The sequence below is a fragment of the Triturus cristatus genome, chromosome 2_1 (genome assembly GCF_964204655.1).
Source record: "Triturus cristatus chromosome 2_1, aTriCri1.1, whole genome shotgun sequence".
NCBI lineage: Eukaryota > Metazoa > Chordata > Amphibia > Caudata > Salamandridae > Triturus > Triturus cristatus.
Window position 1 is genome coordinate 1,049,332,686 of NC_140581.1, and position 19,933 is coordinate 1,049,352,618.

Consider the following 19,933-nt stretch of genomic DNA (forward strand, 5'->3'; position numbering starts at 1 on the left):
CACCACCTGAGGATCATCCTTCCTGCTTTTTTTATTTAAAACAATCTGTGTCTTTCCTCGGTTGAGCGCATAACCGAAAACTAAACCGAAATTGCTAGCTTCGCTCTCAATAACAGACATTGCTGTAATAGGGTCAGCAGTGACAATGGCTATATCATCGGCGTATGCCAATGTTTTAGTTGGATATATTTGTAATACAATGGGTATTATTTCCCTATTCCTTTCCAGTCTACGGATAAAGGGATCTATGTAAATTGCAAAAAGCAATGGTGAGCATGGACAGCCCTGGCGTGTTCCTCGGGAGATTGTTAATTCTTTGGTTAAACTTCCATTCACCAATACCACTGCTCTGGGATTGATATATAGTTTTTGTACTGCCTGTATGAAGCCTTCCTTAATCCCAACCTTAGACATAGAGTTCCACAGAAATTGCCAGGAGACCCTATCGAAAGCCTTCTCGGCATCGAGAAGGATCAATGCCATAGGGTCTCCCGCAACCTCCATACCATCAAATAGGGTAAGCACTCTCTGAATGTGATTAATAGTTGAGCGCCCTGGCACAAAACCATGTTGGCACTTAGCAATCACTTTGTGAATAATGGGGGCAACCCTATTAGCCAGAATGTTTTAATATATTTTTGAATCTGCATTGATGAGGGTAATAGGGCGGTATGAGACTAGCTGCTCTGGAGGTTTATTCTTTTTAGGGAAAATAATTATTTTTGCCCTAGACCAAGAATTTGGAGGTTGGCCGCCTTTAAAAATATGTATGATTAGTTCCAATGGAATGTTTTTAATTTGCTCTAGAAACGTTATGTAAAATTCGGAAGGGACACCATCCAATCCGGTAGCTTTCCCCTTCGGGAGATTTTTAATGGTGACTAAGATTTCATCTAGATTAGGTGTTTCCTCCAACATACTCTGATCTTCTTCAGCGAGCTTATCATAAATGCCGCAGTCTAGATATCTATCAACCTCGGTTAAGCCCCCCCCTACCTTCTTCCGTGTACAGATCTTGATAGAACCGCCAAAAAGCCTCTTGAATAAGTTCTGAATCGGATAATCGGCCCTCAATGGGATCATATATTTCACTTATCAGATTGGATGTAGTTTGTTGCCGCATTCGCACGGCTAGCTGATGACCCACTTGTTCATTAACTTCATTCACTATTTCTTTTCACATAATTGCTTTCCTGACAGCTTTGTCAGTAAAGATATTGGTGATTGCCGCCGTGGCGATAGCTACCTGGCTTTGGATTTTAGTAATTTCTTCTGCCACTTTGATCCCGTTTGTTACTCTTATCAGCTCTTCTTCAGCCAACCTAAAGTTTTCCTGTAAACCCCTCATGCTTTCCATTCTCTAGTTTATTAGCCCTCAAAGAATACTGCAGTGTCTCTCCCCAAATCCCTGCCTTCCTAGTGTCCCAAACTATTTCAATTGAGGCACTGCCAATATTATCAGCTAGGAAATTGGGGATCCATCCTCTGATATGGGCACAATAGTTATCATCTAGCAGCAGGGATCTTTCAAAAGTCCAGGGTGTTGGTTCTGTGTTTACAGGTGCCATTTCCAGGGTGCAAACTAGAGGGTTGTGGTCTGATAGTATTCGGGGCAACTTCTCTGTTTGACACTTAGTTTTAAGTGAGTTTGACATTAATACATAATCTATTCTAACATGAGTAGAGTGTGGAATAGAAAAGAACATATACCCTGGGTCGTTAGGATTGGATCTTTGCCAACCATACACTAATCCATGTACATAACCCATATTCTTCAGAGACTTAAATACTTTAGGTTTGTGGCCTTTATAAAGCCAATCATTTTTCAAAGACCAATCTGATGGAAGATTAATATTAAAGTCCCCACATACTATTACAGGTAGAGGCCAATGTGCAAGCTCATTGGAGATTTCGTCAAATACAACAGGGTCATCACTATTGCTCCCGTATAGGGCACACAGTGTTAGCTTCTGTCCCTTTCCATATTGGCATTCCGTAATAGCCCATCGGCCAAATTTATCAGTTTTGGAGTGATTAAAAACATACCCACTGCCCTTGGCTAAGATTGCAACCCCCCGAACCTGTGCCCCCTGTGATGTAGCACACACCAACCTATACCCTAATGTGTTTAAAATATGGCTCTGAGATCCCTCTATGTGCGTTTCTTGGAGGCACACAGTGGCGGTGCGTACATTGGGGCGCAGGGGCGGAGCCCCACTTACCGCGAACGCACGCACGCAGAGTCGCAGACTGAGACCAGCAATGCAATAATATATTATTATTGCGAGGCAATGAATGCGAGCGTCGGACAATGAAGGGGGTGGGGCCGGGGGCGAGGCGAGCACTGACAGTGACACAGTGAGTTGATTGACAGCGGCAGCGGGCGGCTCGCAATTTATCTGCGCATGCTCGAGTTTGTCTCACGACAAGCACAAGCATGCACATTCGCCGCACTGTAGCCATGTGTACTACTAAGTGAGAGGAGGGGGCCGAGAGGCTTAGGGTTGCCTCTGCAGCAGCCCCTCCGGGCGAGCCCTATCCGTGCTCTTTCGCCAATCCAGGGCAGGCGCTGCTAATGCAGCGTCTCTGGATTGGCTGAGAGAGCCTGAGACTGTCTCGGCAGCCTAGGAGTAACTGCATTGGGTGCCGCGCAACTATGGCCAATCACTGTGGCTTAGTCTGAACACAGTGACAGTGATTGGCCATGAGGTGCGCTGCGCACTCTATGCAATCTGTCACGTCATCACGCACGCGGTGGTGCCACTGCCTCTCCGTACACACCTCGTGGGTTGACTCCGACCGACCGACTCGTGGTGGTGGTGGTGGTGACAATTTTTTCTGTTGTGTAGTACTACATTGCAGTGCTGAGTCTCTACTGTTGTCCCCCTGGGCCCTGACTTGGTGAGTACTGTCGTTTTCGATGTGGTTTCCCCAGCATTTGTAATGCGATGGTGTTTTACTTTACTTCAGCTACCAATGGGACTTTTCTGGTCAATGTAAGGCCCCAGGGGCGCTGCACAGGGACCCTGTCTTTTGGGGGAGGCTGTGATCGGTGTCCAAGGAGTCAGAGGAGTGCCTACACTGTCTGCATCCTCTCTGGATCAGACTAGTACTAGTAGTACTAGTGTCTCTACTGTTCCCCCAGAAGCAGAGGTGTAAACTGTAACCAGACCTCAGCCAGCGGCTCGCGCCTTCCACGTACTGAATAATTAATGCGCGGTTAATTGAGGCTTTTAGCGGCTGTGAAACCGGATGAGAGCCGGCCGCATGCCTGGATGTGACGATCCTGGGGCGACAAGCGAGCCGTGCCTCTTCTACGGGAAAGGAGGGTGGGGGCAGCGGTAGACGTAGGATAAGGTCAGAGCGTGTACTTGGGGCGGGGAAGGCTGCGGTCAGGAGTGGGTGACTGACTGCAGGACTGCCACAGAGGGAGGGAGTCCTAGGGGATGTATTCAGAGTGCGCTGGAATCTGCCGCCACCTGGGATATGCAGTACCTACTGACACCCTCAAATACAGAATACTATTACCAAGAAATATTGTCACACTTTGTAAATGTTCTTCGCCATCATCCCTTGTGTTCTGGGCTGCGCGAGCCCACCTCCACGAGCCCCCGTCTCACCAGCCCTCTACACTCCTGCTGCTCACGCGTGGTTCACCCCACGCTCCCCAAAAGTCAGTTACAACAACTGTGATTGAGAGTCTCTTGATTTTCAAATATTGCCTCGCGTAGGACCACCAGCCCTGGCTGACTTTCAAGTCATGTCTTGAAATATTAACGGCCTCTTTGACCACATCAAACTCATGGCAGTCCCTAGCTTTGCCAAATGATTCACACCAGAAGTACTGCTAATGTAGGGCACCCACCTACTAGTCTCCAACTGCCACTTCCTACATAGATTTGGCTATGACCAGGTCTTTCACACTGGTTTCACTAGGGGATCTGGGGGGGTTGTACATACCCCTTCACAAACATTTCCGGCTCGTGGGGATGTGAACCTTCCAGGAGTCACATGGTGACTATGTGGGAATTGAGGGATCGGTAGAGGGGAAACATGATAATATCCTATGCATCTACATACCACCCCAACTGGACACAGAAGCACTCACTGTATTACCACCACGATCCTAGGGTGTTATGTTTTCCTGTGCAGGACTTAAAAGGTGGCACTTTCTTCAGTTCAGTTGGGAGAGGATGTGGTCCGTCAACTAGACTGCCGACTTTGGTGCTGGAAACCTCGGGGTCGCGTCCTGTGATTCTGGGCAAATCACTTAATCTCCCCATGCCTGAATGTGCAATGTAAATAGGTGCTAATTATGTAAAGCGCTCCAATACCTTCGGGTCGAGTTCGCGCTATATAAATATGCAAAAAATTTAATTAACGTGAGCCTTTAGAACTGCAGAAAATGATGCATTAAGTGTTTGAGAGTGTGTCAAGTCTGTTAAAAGCGACAGAGTCGCATCATTTCTGTGGTCCAATCTAGAAATAACTTTAGCCAAGGCCCAGTGTGAAGCGCCCAAGTAAGTATCAGCAGCGCAGGCTTCAGTGCTCAATGGATGGGGGTGGCTCGGCTGTGGTGTTGGATGTGGTGGAGTTTTATTCTGTATTGTGCTTTGCTGAGTTTATGAAACTTTTTTGTCCTTTTCTGCTGACTGTAAGATTTTTACTCTGCTGTTTGTCATAAAACCTGCTGCAGGATCGGACATTTGATTGAAACGTACATGCCAAAATTTCAGAAGAGCAAAGTGGGAGATTGTAAAAAAAAAAATCGGGAGAATGGGGCCTTGAATCGGGTTACTGTCATGTGTGGGCTTTGTAAGTGTGTTGCAGCAGGATCGGACATTTGAAACGCAAATTCACGTGTTTTTTTATCACCTTTCAGTGCCTTGTCTTTGCTGGCTTTAATTCATAAACTTAATATCGAAAAGTCACTTGGAGAGACAGTGGCTTTACTTAAAATTGTCATAACCACTCCTATGACAACAGTCGAGGCAGAACGATGTTTTTCAGCCTTAAAGAGGATTAAGACATTCCTGAGAAACACCATTCTTGAGGAAAGACTCAATGCTTTGGCAATGCTCTCTGTAGAGAGCAAGCTAGTTCAGAAAATCCCGGACTTTAACACAAAAGTTATTGAAAAGTTTGCTGCTCTTAGAGAGAGACGTGCTGATTTCATTTACAAAAAGTAAACAATTTTTAATGCTGCTACTTTGCAACCAGTTTATTTGTTAAATAAAAAACATCTGTGAGTGAGGTACTCAGAAATGCATTGTATCTCGAAGTCTGTTATGAAGCTCTGTGGTTGTACACTGAATAAGCAGCTACCTATGTTATATGACATCTCTTTATTAATGTTATAACTGCACTTTCACAATTGCTTTATTAACCTTCCTGCTTTCTCAAATTTGCTTGAAAATGCACCATTTCTCTTCTCTTTTTTCAAAATTTTCTCGGGGGGAGAATCCCCCCGAACCCTCCTTATAGGCGTTCGGGCTCGCTCGCTACGCTCGCTCACAACGGTGAAGTATACCAATCATCTTACGCCCCACCACTTTAAAATGTCACCAGCCGCCCCTGGAGGCACACAATATTCGCCCCCCATGCTCGTAGTCCTATTGCAACTATTTGTCTTTTTTTAATGTCATTTAATCCAAAGATGTTTAGGGATAGCACTTTTAACACCCCCATAGTTTTGAGATAAGTGGACTATATATTGCACCTAGTTTACCAAAAGTCCACTTGTTATTTTGCCTTTGCCTTTCAGTGTTGCCTAATGTAATTTCTCTCAATAGTTTTAACAACCTGTCTGACCCACCCACTCCCCACCACCCTCCCCTGCTCCCCTCCCCAACCCTCCATCATTCATGCTAGCAGTACTTCTAGACGCAGTGTGGCCCTCAGAGGTCTGTTATCACTTTCAGCCCTAGCTACAATTTCAAAATCTATCAATCCTTCTGAAATGCTTTCACTAACCAAGATGTAATCGATCGTCGAGATGTTCCTAAAGGTTGGTTTCGGAGTCCATAGTGGTGAGCATGCCTCCTTTAGAGCATGCGTTGTAATAAACTTGCAGTTGTTAAGAACATTAAATAACGGTTCTCAAGGACTCCTGCGCCTCGGAGCACTAGGTCTTTTGTCTCGGTGCCCTAAGATTTATAGTACTTGGGGACTTTAATCTACATGTTAATGACCCCTCCTGCGCGCAAGCTATGCAGGTAGTCTCTTCTCTTGAAGGAGCAAATTTACCCCAACTCGTTAAACATCCTACCCACATAGCAGGGCATACCCTGGATCTGTTTTTTTCCAATAACCCTTCCTTGGAAATTAAAGCCCCAGGCCAGCTGGTGTGGTCTGACCATTACCTAGTGTCTTTCTCCTTTAGATTGGCAAAACCCCATCTAATGGAGAGTTCTCGATATTTCATGAAAAGAAATTGGAAAAGGCTGACAGCGGAGCTTCTAAGCCTGGTGCTGCTGGCCAGCCAACCTGCACTTTCTAAGAACTCTAATGTAGACTCCGTTACTCTTCATAATTGGATTACGGTTGCAGTAGAATCCACGGCTCCAGCAAAAATTATGAAATCCTTTAGGAAATCACCTTCTGCTCCTTGGTTTTCAGAGAGGCTAAGGACTATGAAAAGCAGATGCAAGTGTCTTGAGAGACAGTGGAGAGTGGACTATGATAGAGCAGCTAAAACTTTCTATAAAAAATCGCTTAAAGAAATGCATAAATTAATGAAGGAAGCGAGGAAAAATGATATAGCTAAATGTATTGAGAACGCCGATAAACCTGGCAAGGCTGTTTTTAAGGTGATAAACGCTTTCCTTAAACCTCGTGAGCTGATGACTGACGCACAACCTTCGGTGGAAATATGTGAGAAAATATCGGATTTTTTTACACCAAAATCCGTAAGGTCTACAATTCCTTTTCCGCAATAGTTGAAACGATCAAATCAGACATAATTAAAAGGATAATACTCAGATCCTCCTTCTCGCAATTCACTCAGATCTCACAGAAGGAGGCACTGGTGGCGATCCTGGGCTGTAAATCAGGCTCATTGGAGGACCCCTGTCCACCGAAATTGTGGAAAGAGCTGGCTAACTCTTCCATCCAGGTGTTGTCGGAAATATGGAACACTTCACTTACTACTGGCCTCTTTCCTGACTTATGGAAGCATGCCACTCTCCTCCCCCTCAAGAAGAAACCCAATGTTGATGCAGGCGAATTGAATAATTACAGACTGATTTCGCTGCTGCCTGCACAAACCAAGATACTTGAAAAGATGGTGCAGAGACAACTGTCTAATTTTATTGAGAGCCATGGTATCCTGCACGACACCCAATCTGGCTTCCGTGCTGGTTACAGCCCTGAAACAGCACTGATAGAGATGGCAGATTCAGTCAGGATGGCCCTGGACTCAGGGGCATCAGCTATGCTGGTACTCCTGGATCTTTCAGCTGCTTTTTATATGGTGGACCATCTCATACTGGTCCAGCGCCTCTCAGACATGGGGATACAGTGTTGAGTCCTGGAGTAGCTAAAATCGTTCCTCCATAAGCGCACGCAGAGGGTGGCGCTTCAACCCCATCAGTCCAATCGCAAGCACTTATGGTGTGGGGTTCCGCAAGGGTTGGCCCTGAGCCCTTTACTTTTTAAGATTTATCCAGCCCCTCCGTTCTCACTGAATGCCAACTGGGGGGTGAAGGCGATCTCCTACGCCAATGATACCCAGTTGGTATTTTTTTTTAAAGACCGGTCAAGTAATTCTTTCGAGAATTTTATAAGCTGCTTAAAGGAGATAGCTCAATGGATGAATAACAACAAACTCAAGCTGAATGTGGACAAAACTGAGGTGTTGTTTTTTTGTAAAAACCCGCCCCCGATGCAGATCTCTGGTGGCCGAAGGAAATGGGCTTTCCTCCCGCTCCTGCAGGGTGCACAAAAAATCTGGGAGTTAAATGGCAGACGGATTTATCCTTTTCAGCCGAAATTCAACAGGTGACAGGAGCGTGCTTCAGCAGGCTGAGAAACCTGCGAAAAGTCTTACACCTTTTGCCTGAAAACTACCGGCGGGTCATGGTCCATGCCACAGTAACATCTCACTTGGACTACGCGAACGGCCTTTATCTGGGCCTACCGGCATACCAGAGAAAGAAATTGCAAATGGTTCAGAATGCGGCTGCGAGATTGAAAGAACTGCATTGGCTGCCGGTCGCTAATAGAATTAAATTCAAGGCATTTACCCTAGCCTTTCGGGTATTCCATGGCACTTCCCCAGCTATTTGAAGCATAGGCTAGGTGCATAAAAGAAGGATCGTCTACTTAGGTCTAGTTCGCAGAACCTGCTATGTACCCCTCGAGTCAGGAAAGCACGGATGGGAGGCAGATCTTTCATGCTCAGGGCATCCTTGATTTTTAACGCCTTGCCCAATGCCCTCCGCCAGATTACCTCAGAAACGCAATTTAGGAAAGCAGCCAAAACATGGCTTTTTAATCAAGATGAATCTCCCTGGACTCTTGTTACGTTGCTTGCTTTCTTACACGCCACCTGTTGCTATAGCGCCGGGACACCTCTTCGGAGGTAGCTGTTCGTGCTCTACAAATGGCAGTATTATTATTATTAGGCTGAAGTTCCCCACAATAATTACTTGATGGGACTTGTATTTAGATAGATGGTCGTCTAGTGAATTTGTCAGGGCATCCATGGATTCTTTTGTGTTGGTAGATACTGGTTTGTGTCATGGGATACAAATTCTGTTGGTACCTCATAGATGCTATGACATCTTATGTCAATCATTACCTGCTGTCATTTATGAATCAATGGTTTATTAAGCACAAATAGGTTCCCCAATGGGCGTCCCAGCACTATTAGGAATACCCTCTAAGTTTAGCAGAAAAACAAAGTTTTTAAAGTCTAATGACATTTTTGAAAATTCTCTTCAACTCTTAAGGTGCTAGGTAAGGCCTTCCACACTTTGGTACCAGATAGGATAAAGCTCTGCCATCTCGTTTGGAGGGGTTGATACCAGGATCGTCACAAGTCTAGCCCCAGCTGAACACAGCGAATGCCGAGGGAGATTATATATCAATCTAGCTTGAATAAACAGTGGCCTTTTCTTGTATAAGGCCCTGTGGCAAAAGCAGAGGGCTTTGAATTTGAATCTTTCTTGGACTATTGCAACTAGTTTAGTTGGTATGAAATATGTCTGTGAGATGGTAAACCTAATTAAAACCTCAACGCAACATTCTGGATCTGTTGGATACTCTGAATAGCCTTCTTGGGGAGCTCCAAGTCTAGCGAGTTACTGTAGTCAATTTGTGATAAGATAACTGTGTAGACTAAAGTCCGAAGACAGCTTTCAGGTAAAAGTGGTAATATTTTGTGTAGCATCCTTACATAATACAAACAGGTGGACCTGGTTGCATTAATTTATTTTGGGCAGGATAATATAGAGCTCATTACAAGACCCAAGTTTTTTATATCTTCCTTGAAAGTTGGATTAGAGCGCAATTCCTCTGGTCGGCATTCAGGAGACCAAGTCATGGAAGGACGTCCAAACAGTAGCAACTCTGTTTTTCCCCATTCAGTTTAAGTGAATGATTCTTCATTCATCCTGCCTCAGCTCTTAAACAGTCTTGAAAGCTTTGTTAGGTCTCCTCAGCATTATTACCAAAAGAAAGCACAATTTGTATATCCTCTCCGTATGATATTAGCGCGAATCCATGGCGGCGGATGAAATCAGTTAATAATGTCAAACAAATGTTACATAACGTAGGTATTAGTGGAGACCCTTGTGGAACTCCACACATTTAAATGTTTGCCTTTCACCTAAATAGATTCAATGTTGCTGACTTAAACCATTTCAGGTCTTGATCATGAATTTCAAGCGCACTCAGGTTAGAAAAGAGGGATGGGGATAAATTGTGTTGAAGGTTGCCCTTAAATCAATCAAAATGGGTCTGATTCACACAAGTAATATACACTTTTGGGTATCTTATTCATGATTGAGTTTGCCTGTTTACAAAATGTTAGTGTAAATTTACTCCAAAGTGTAACCTTCATGTCTAAATCAAATTGAAAGGCCTTGGGAAACTCACCAAATGAATTTTGTAGTAGTTTTTGAAGTAGTAGAAAACGTGCTACAAAATGCATGAAGCAGTTCACAAAGGTATCTTACGCTTTTGAGTAATTTCCACACGTAATTTTCTCATACTTTTGAGTTACTTTACTCATTTTTGCTATTCCCAAAATTTGAGTGTAGAGTCACTCTAAAGTATAGGAGTAAATTACGTGTGTTAATTGCATAACTTACACTTTATTGTAAGTTACCTTTGTGAATAGGCCCTGCAGTTGTTAAATAGCCCCTAGGCTGTTTCGATCGTTAGAGACATGTAAATTACTCTTTTGGAGTAAATTTATATTCCTGTAAATAGCCCTAAAGTAGTAAACATACTCAAAAGTGTAAATTACTTGAAAGTGTAAGTTACCTTTGTGAATCAGGCCCAATAAGTGCAGCACTTTCACCTCTGTCCAATAGCATTTTTGTGTCACCTGTAGCCTCTGGCACGGCTGCTCAGTCCTGCCTAATCCAGCTTGAGTAAGGTCCAGTAAGGGTTTGTCTCATTAGCTGAAGATTGACCCCTCTTTCCAATACTTTCCCTGGGAATGGTAAAAGGGATACTCGAATATAATTTCTCAGCACCTTAGGATCCGATGTAGACTTTTTCAGAGGTGGAACTACCGCAGCTTCCTGGGGCATAATGCCAAGTTCCAGAGACATAGTACACTGCTGCATAAGGCATGGGACGATTGCCTGACTTGCCAGATTGACTATTAATGCAAGGAAACGGTCATTAGGGGGATCCTGATTGACCACTCCCCCCTAAATCTTTTACCTCTTCCATGCCATTCGCTTGAAAATAGACTGCCATTCCAATTACCATAAAAGACAAATCTTAACTCAATGTAAATTTCTTTTCTTTTTTAAGCACAATTAAAAAAAATTGCAAGGAAAGCTATATGTTAATTTGAAAACCAATTGAAAAGCAGGTACCTCTTCAAAAGATGTGCCTTGGTCTCAGTCCAAAAGCCAACAAAAGCTATGAGCAGTGAGGAAGAAAGATTATCGGTATTTTGCTGTAAAAATAGGCTATGTATCGCAAGCGACTATATTGTCTCCACTGAACCATAGCTGCTGAAAAAATCCAGCGATTCAACCTAAACAAATATATAACCAAGCCACGCCATCTAATGCTTTGTTTACATTGCTCTAACTTTGATTGTCACGGCTTGGCTTCCAAGGCTTCACACAAGACCAACATTTTCATTTAATTTTTTATTTTTAATGAACAGAAAAAGGTATATCACAAACACACGTTTTCAAATATTGTCTCACTTTATAACTTTTAAAGATAAAGCGGGTCACATTTCCAATTGTTTATCTGTTAAATAATGTCATTTTTTTCTTTCTCAAACAATATGAGCCATTTCTTTTTTGCCTTATATTTTGAACCTATGAGCAATCGCTAAAATAATTTAAGCCAAAAAGTTATTAAAGGGAAGAGTGAGCAGTGCTAAGTGATAACTGCACAAGAGATCAGATGTCTTATAGAGGAGAGCCATGCTTAATTCTGATTGGCTGAAGGAGGAAAAATAATGTATAATTTTTCATTGATTTGGTTGCTGTTACCATGCCTACCCCTTGTCTTTCTTGAACCTAGGTTACGTCCCTTGTCCACAAAATGGCACACAGTGCAGCCATGGCTGTTCTCTGACGTCAGAAGGGCCCATTTGCTATTGTCCAGAAGGATCGGTGATCGGAACGAATGGAAAGACATGCACAGGTATGTGCTTTCCAGATATATATACGACTTAAGAATGTTCAGTAGCATATCCGGCCCCATATCTTGACTTGTATTGTTGTTGTTCGTCAGAATATAGGGGCAGATTTATGTTTCCTGGCGCATCCCTGCAAATCAGCAAGGATGCGCCAGGAATGATGCGTCACGCAAGTTTACCCTTGCGCCACACATGATGCACCGCATTTACAATGCGGCGCATCATGGCGCAGGAATAAACAGATGCGTGACGCATCCGATGGCGTAAGGTTGACGCAGTGCTTCAGTTGCGTCGCAAGCGGCGCATCATGGCGTAGGAATAAACAGATGCGTGACGCATCCGATGGCGTAAGGTTGGCGCAGTGCTTCAGTTGCGTCGCACTCCAGCACTGTTCCAACCTACCCGATCCCTAACATGGTGCGTCAAGCCTTACGCCTGCTTCAAGCAGGCGCAGGGTTTTGGCGCATCAGCGTTGGGAAAGTGACTCAGTCAAATCTTATAGATTTGACTGAGTCACTTTTCAGGGGCGTTCCTGCGACGGAACGCCCCCTCCTCTGTCGACACGCCCACGTGAAACCTGAGGCAGGTTTTACGTGGCGCAGGGCTTTACATCCTGACGCATCTCCATAGATACGTCACGATGTAAATATGGCGCAACGTGGCGCAGGGTTTACACCGCCGCTGCGTCACAAAAGTGACGCAACGGCGTCGTAAAAGTGGCGCATCTCCAATATAGATCTGCCCCATAATGTTTTATTGGAAAACATTTTAGGTGGTCTCGTCCTTCTACCGCTGCTAATTCTAAATAGACCTGTACTCATCAGGAAAGTAATTTTGTATGCTGTGTTATGCACCCCTTGTCAAAATGTACTTCCCATTTTTAATTTTTTCGCTCATGGTAACTTCGTGACCTGTGTTTGCAGAAGACATTTCATCCAATGGGCTGCTTTGACTTTCAGGTTGTACATCTCCAGACAATGGCGGGTGCAGCCAGTTGTGTGTTAACACGAGCCCAGTGACCTGGGAGTGTGATTGTTTCCATGGTTACACACTGCAGACGGATGCAAAACACTGCAAAGCTTCAGGTAAGTGCCATTCACCATGGCATGTGTCATTCAAGGTGGCACGAGCTTTCTTTCACATTCACTGGATTCACTGATTTTCCTGTGTAACTCATAGCTTAGCAATGGATTTCATTTTGGGTACCGATGGTTTGTAAGTGACATTTACATCAATGGAGTGGGAGATAAGGGGGCTTTTGGGTGCTGCTGGTGGCATAGAATGTAATTTGCCATCTGTGGAATTTTAGAGAGTGAAATGTATGGAACATTGGGGGTGCATGAGTGAGGGTTGGAGAAAGAAGGATGCGACCGGCCGGGCTTCAGTACCTGTACCATAATATTCAGTAATCTGTATTTTATGGAATAAATCCATCTTGTCTAAGGGCGTGATGTAGTCCGTACCCACAACACTGGTGATGAGCTTAAAGAACCATACACATACCATGCAAAGGGGAGTCCCTTTTCTTCATTCCAGTTACTTCGATTTTGGTCAAGGAGCCTGACTCCTGCATCAACGCCTACAATAAAGATACAGTAAAAAGTGGGTATAAATTAAACAACAGAAATGTTTCTTTTCCTGTAAAATCGATCTTAGTTCGACCGGTAAACAAATCTGTTAGTCGGCTCAGACTACACGCATGGTCCAAAATTTGTTTACATAATAGTCCAATATTCCATCTTACAACTCCTCCATTGATCTTCCAGGTGGACCAATGACTGAAGTAATTTTGGTCAATATGAGTTGAAATTAAAGAATGTTAACAAATGTTCTACAAGTTTAGTCAGGCAAAGGATTGTCTTCGAAGCTGAAGAAGTGTTGTTTCTGGCGTGACAAGGTGGAATATTTGGGGCACACTATATCGCATCAGGGAATCAGAGTAAAAGACTCACATATGAAGGTTATTTTGGAAGCTCTGGATCCAGTGACAAAACAACAGTTGGTGTCTCTTCTTGGTCTTGTGAAGTTTTTCACAAAGTGTATGGAGAACTATTTCTCTAAAGTTGAACCAATGAGGTAATTTTTGAAAGAAAACTCAGAATTTGTCTGGGGGATCTCCAAATAAAAGCATTTTCCTTATTAAAACATGACATTGTTCAAGCTCCACCTTTTAAACAATTTGCAGTGGGAAAATGTTGCATAGTTGCAGTTGATGCCAATAATGAAGGTCTGGGAGCGGTGTTACAACATACGGATGGAGGCAAAGAATGGGTGATAGCATTTGCTTTGAGGGCATTACAAAAGTCTACAAGAAACTACTCAGTGATTGAGAAAGAGTTTCAGTATGCATGTAGTCTACAGAGCATCTATGCATATTCCTTTGGGGTATTAGATCTGTATTAAGGACAGATCACACACCTCTGGTCCGTATGCTTGCTTCAGGTGAAGGTTGAACTATGATGGCCCAGTTGGCCAGACTGGCGTACTGAGCTCTGAAATTACCAATACAATATAGAACATGTGTCTGGCAAAATTCATTTGCAAGTATACTGTATGTCTTGTTTGCCCTTATCTATTCCTGATAACATGTTGGATGAGGATGAAAGAGAAGTCGTTTTTGTTGGGGCAGATTTACAAGCCCCTTACAACACTTTTGTGCCGCCGTTGTGTCACTTTAGTGACGCAGCGACGGCGTAAAAAATGCAGCTAATTTACAACGTGCCACATCTAGGGAGATGCGTCACGTTGTAAAACCCTGCGTCACATTATACTTGCGTCAGGTATAATTTATTCAGGGTGGGCATTCCCACACTGGAAAGCCTTGCAAAAGTGACGCAGTGAAATCTACAAGGTTTCACTGCGTCACTTCTAGAACGCCACTGCGTCAAAACCTTATGCCTGCTTGAAGCAGGCGTAAGGAGTGATGCAGTGTAGTGGGAATAGGCCTCAAAATGCATTGCTGGAGTTGCGTCATGCTTGCGACACGACTCCAGCAATGCGTGACTTCTGCCACAACGGATGGGTCAGAATTTCTGACGCATCTGTCAAACCTTGTGTCATGGTGTGCCGTATTGTAAATATGGCGCATCCATGGTGGCGCAAGGGTTTCTCAGGATGGCGCAGGAAAAGTGATGCATCTCTACAGATGCGTCACTTTCTTGTAAATCTGCCCCAATAAGTCTTACGTCTGGTAAGATATGTTACAAAGACATAAGATTTTACCTGGAGCATGGATGACCTGATGAGAGGAAAATACTAAGAGAAATTATGTTGTTTACCAAAGACAAGAAGAATGTTCTTGCGAAGAGGGAATACTACAGAGGGCAGACAAAATTGCACTACCTTTTGGTGTCAGAAGGACAATCGTTGAATAAGGTCATCAAGGACATATGGGTAAGTCAGCCATAAAAAGAAGGGTGCATGAATATTTTTGGTGGCGAGGGATAGATGATATGACTGACAGTATGGTACAAAAGGGTGGTTTCTGTAACAAAAGTGACAAGGTAGGTAAACCATGTGTCATTCAGCCTGTAACTGTCGTGTTACCAGAAGGCACTTGGAGAAAAGTGGGCATACACATTTTAGGGCCATTCTTTGTTTCACAATTCTATATTGAAAGATCAACACAAAACAGGGGGTAAGGGAATGGGGCAGGTAACATGATACTTGATACATGAGGCAATCATACAGTGAAAAATAAACACAATACTAGATGCATAGCATGTGGCAGTCCCACAAAGCTGGGTCCCTCGGGGGCCAAGGTAGGTCAGTTCCAAGGATGACACGAGGGTCCACATCAGTGCGCATGGCGATCTGTGGGGTAGGGGAACCATGAGATGAACAGGATATCACTTAAGACACAGAGAGAGGAAGGTTAGCAGGGAGCCCACACTCGCAAACATGTCTGGGCAGCGGGGGGAATAAGTAGGATAGTGAGAAAAGAAGAGGGAAGTGGATAGAAAAGTGAAAAGTGAGAGGGAGAGGTGGAAAAAGCAAAAGTGGGTGAGTACTCTCAAGGGTCATGACCAGGCCAGGGTCCCAAGGTCCACGACAGCGGCTACATAGTGTCGCATATGGTCCCCCATAGAGAGTCAAGGACGTCCACATCCAGAAGCTAGCGGTTACTGTTCCGGAGACAAGGGGACCAGATGAGAAGGAAGGTCTCTGCCTGATTGTAGATGACCCACTTGTAGGAGGCCATCAGGTACATCATCGCAACCCATTCGTCATGAGAGGAGGGGGCTGGGTGAGTGCCAGAAAGGTATGACTGTGGGGCAGTCACAGAGCACATGAATCAGGTCACAGCGGTCGTGATTGCAGTGACAGCAATTTGCATGAGGTAACAGGCCTGATGCCCATTGTTTTGCAGGGGCCCAGTGCCAGTATTGTAGGGACTTAAAGAGACGAAATCTCAAACGTGCTTCTCTGGTCCCACTGTCCAGTGCCTCCAGAAAGTCCGCCCAATACTCTGTTTCAAATTCTGCATAAGTCTGGCATGCCATTTGTCACCGAGGTTATTCAGGAGGGGCAGAGAGAAGGCATTGTGGCTCAAGAGGCTATTGAAGCCAGACACCACCTGGCAAAAGCCACACCAAGACTTGCGGTAGGAGTCCATAGGAGAGGGTTTGAGGACCCTGGGCCACGCACCCAGGCATTGAGTGAGGCAATGCCACATCTGCAAATACAGTCAAGACTGATGGGATGGGAATTGTAGGGCCTTTCAATGCACCCGCAGGAAGGGAATCGCAAGCCATCGTCCTCGTAGACTACTATACTAAGTGGCCAGAAGTCAGAGTTATTGAGGATGCCACTTCTGATGCTGTGATTAAATTCCTAGAGGTCAGATTTTACCATGAATGCATTCCAGAATGTATTGTTTCTGATAACAGACCGCAATTCACTAGTACAAGCTTTTTCGCCTATGTTCAGAGATGTGGGTTTCAACACAAAACAAATTCTGTTGGACATCCTGAAGCTAATGGGCAGGTAGAACATTTCAATTGTTCTATATATCCATTTGGCTTTCAGTGGAGGGATGGTTTGAAGTAAGGCTTTGCAAGCAGACTTGCTTGGTTATAGGACCACTCCTAATTCTGTAATAGGGGTTTCCCCATTTGGGCTTCTAAGGCGTCGCAAACCAGGAGTCTTTTTAGCGCCTTAGTGACTTAAGGAGAAATCGTACATTTTTAAGCACCAAGGTGAGGACAGGGAATCCATTCACGAGGGTTTGTAGTAGGTTCAGAAAGTACAAGAAGAAAATCTTGTATAGCCTTAGGCGTTAAAAGGGGTAAACCGTCAACTAGAGTACCATGGGTTGGCCCTATTTGTGCATGTGAAACCTCCAAGACAACATGCAGGATTGATAGGAAAATGGTAAAAGCCTGTGGAAATCCTCTTGAAACTCTGTGAATTCGTGAGAGTGGACGGTGGAGGGGTATGGAATTCGAACCGAGACCTTAGGTTTGATTTACCTATAGGAGAGTTTGCGTTAGGTGCTGATTTTTGGTGTGTGCTATTGTCTGATCAATCTGATGTAAGTCTTCATTCTGACAGGCATGAGAGAGAAAATGAGACTGTGATAAATGAATCTATGGGTGCATCTTCATACCCCACTGAAGGTTCAAGATGCTAACTATTGGTGGATGGAACTACAGTACGATGGAGTGCTAGGCATACAGTTGTAACTAAAAAGTTAACTTTAGATTGTCTTGATTGAGTATATTTTTTCCACATGTTGATTGTTTATTCATACTATTATCACACAATTTGTGTTACGTAGTATTTATTCTTAAGTTTTGTAGTTTATTTTTTATGTTATCGATGTGTTATTCTTTTTATTTAAAGGGGGGGAAGGTGTGTGTGTTGGTGGCACAGAATCTAATGCGCGATCTGTGGAATGTTAGAGAGTGAAATATATGGAACATTGGGAGCGCGTGAGGGGCAGTTGGAGAAAGACGGATGCAAACTGCGGGGCTTCAGTAACCTGTATCCTAATAATCAATAACTTGCATTTCATGGAATAGGTGCGTTTGGACAAAGGAGGTGGTGTAGTTCTTACCCACAACATCCTTTTCTCTACACACCTCATCCAGGAACAGCAAAGCACTGGTGGCTAGTGCAGAACCAGATGACAAGAGAACCTGCTGGGATGGACAGATGGCTAAGAGAGGGGAGTGGTGCTCCCCATAAGGTAGAGAGGTGGCTAGGGGCAAAGCTGCTTGCCCCACAAGGCACCGAAGCGCAGAAGAACTTATATTCATACATGCGTGCCCTAAAGGTGCAGGAAGTCTGTCCAGATAATAATATGGCAGCAGTCACTGGGGGGAAAATGGATCTCAGCCACATCAAAAAACATCGGTCTGTGCTTCAGCACCATAAAGGCATCCTGGCTGCTAGGCAACCAAGGAGAAGCAAGGCAAGTTCATAAGCCCTTACAAAACAGATTGACACTGACTGTGTTAGGAGATCTTATAGTCAGAGACCTCATGTTAAAGTTGTTCCATTTTGAGTTCTTACCGCTTAAAAGGCTTATGCCTGTGGATGCAGGGTACGTATTGTTCTTATGCTCGTGCCCAGTGAGCACTGTCCTGTTTGAATGCAGAGGGAGGGCAGTGCAAATGTGAGTGCAAGGTGAGCGGTGTGCCTTTATTATTGCAGAGAGCAATGTTAACAAATTTATGGTCAAATGCCTATTGAAGAGGATTTATTTTCAGAATGGCTATTTACATTGCCTTAACGCTCTAACATGGAATTAGAAGGAATATACTGGTCAACAAGCAAAGAGGTTCCAGGTTCCTTAATGAATTGGGGAAATTTGATTTTCTCAAATTATTTGTTCGAGCATAATGGTCGGCAAATGGTGATCATGAACAGGAGAAGCAGAGCTTTCCTTCCTTTAACCTGTTAGCTGGTGAGGGACAGGAGTGGTTTACGAGAAGGGGGAGATAGCGCACAGTTGGGGTAGAAGTATAGGTGTATCTCTGATGGGAGGACGTGGTAGGTGTTTCAGTGGTGTAGCAAGGTCAGGTGGTATCTGGTGCGGAACATTTCTTGTCACCCCCGGATTGACAAAATGGCAAAACTATGGGCCTCATTTATGAGAAGTGACGCATCGCTGCGTGAAAGCAGCGATGCGTCACTTCTTCTGACGCATCATGTCGCAAGGTAGGACAGATACGTCAGTATAACTGACGTATCTGTCGGCGCAAAAAGTGGCGCATTGCTGGAGTTGTGTCGGAAGCCTGACGCAACTCCAGCAATGTTCCTTTCACATGGGGCGAGCCCCATGTGAAAGGGCCTTCGTCACCCTTACGCCTGCCATGAGACAGGCCTAAGATTTTGATGCATTTGCGTCCTAGAAGTGGCGCAGCGAAATCTCATAGATTTCGCTGCGCCACTTCTACGACCCTTTCTTGCGGGGGTACGCCCACCCTGCATACATTATACCTGGCGCAGGTATAATGTGTCGCAGGGGTTTACGAAGTGACGCATCTACCTAGATGCGTCACTTCGTAAATATGGCGCAACATGGCTCATGTTTTACGCCACTGGTGCGTCACAAAAAGTGACGCACCGCTGGTGCAAAAGTGACGCAGGGGCTCATAAATGAGCCCCTCCCTATGTGTTTAAAACATATTTTTCCCATTTTGTCACCCCCGCCATGATGACATCCGGGGCGGCCCACGGCCACAGCACCCCTCTTCCTATGCCACTGAGGTGCTTTTAACTGTCACTAAACTTGTAATGCATATCTCCACAGTAGGCTCATTTCAATCAGTATTTTACTCAAAACACAGAGAGCATAGCAGTGCAGACACTAGATGATGCTTGGAAAATGCTGGATGAAGGAGATGCGTCCCTACGGATTCTTCTTCACCCCTTGGCAGCGTTTTAAACTCCTGACCACTGTTCACTCTTATCTGCTGCCTTTTTGACAAGAGAAATCAAGAAAACTGTTTGGAACTGATTCCCATGATTATTTTCCACAACCTCTCACTCTGTGGAATCAGGCTCCTTTGAATTAACAATGCTTCCATTGAAACGCGGCTTTCTATGAGTCCCCATCCTTTCGCCACATCTTTTCAACATATATTT

At 44.4% G+C, this 19,933-nt stretch overlaps 1 protein-coding gene across 1 annotated transcript in view; it reads left to right on the forward strand.

The window, feature by feature from the left end:
* EGF (epidermal growth factor) overlaps positions 1-19,933 on the forward strand; it is a 732,085-nt gene that overhangs the window by 262,458 nt on the left and 449,694 nt on the right. The window contains exons 8-9 of the mRNA XM_085635667.1: positions 11,722-11,844; positions 12,799-12,924. Of these exons, the coding sequence (XP_085491793.1) occupies positions 11,722-11,844; positions 12,799-12,924 (249 nt within the window). The remainder of the gene's footprint in view (positions 1-11,721; positions 11,845-12,798; positions 12,925-19,933) is intronic.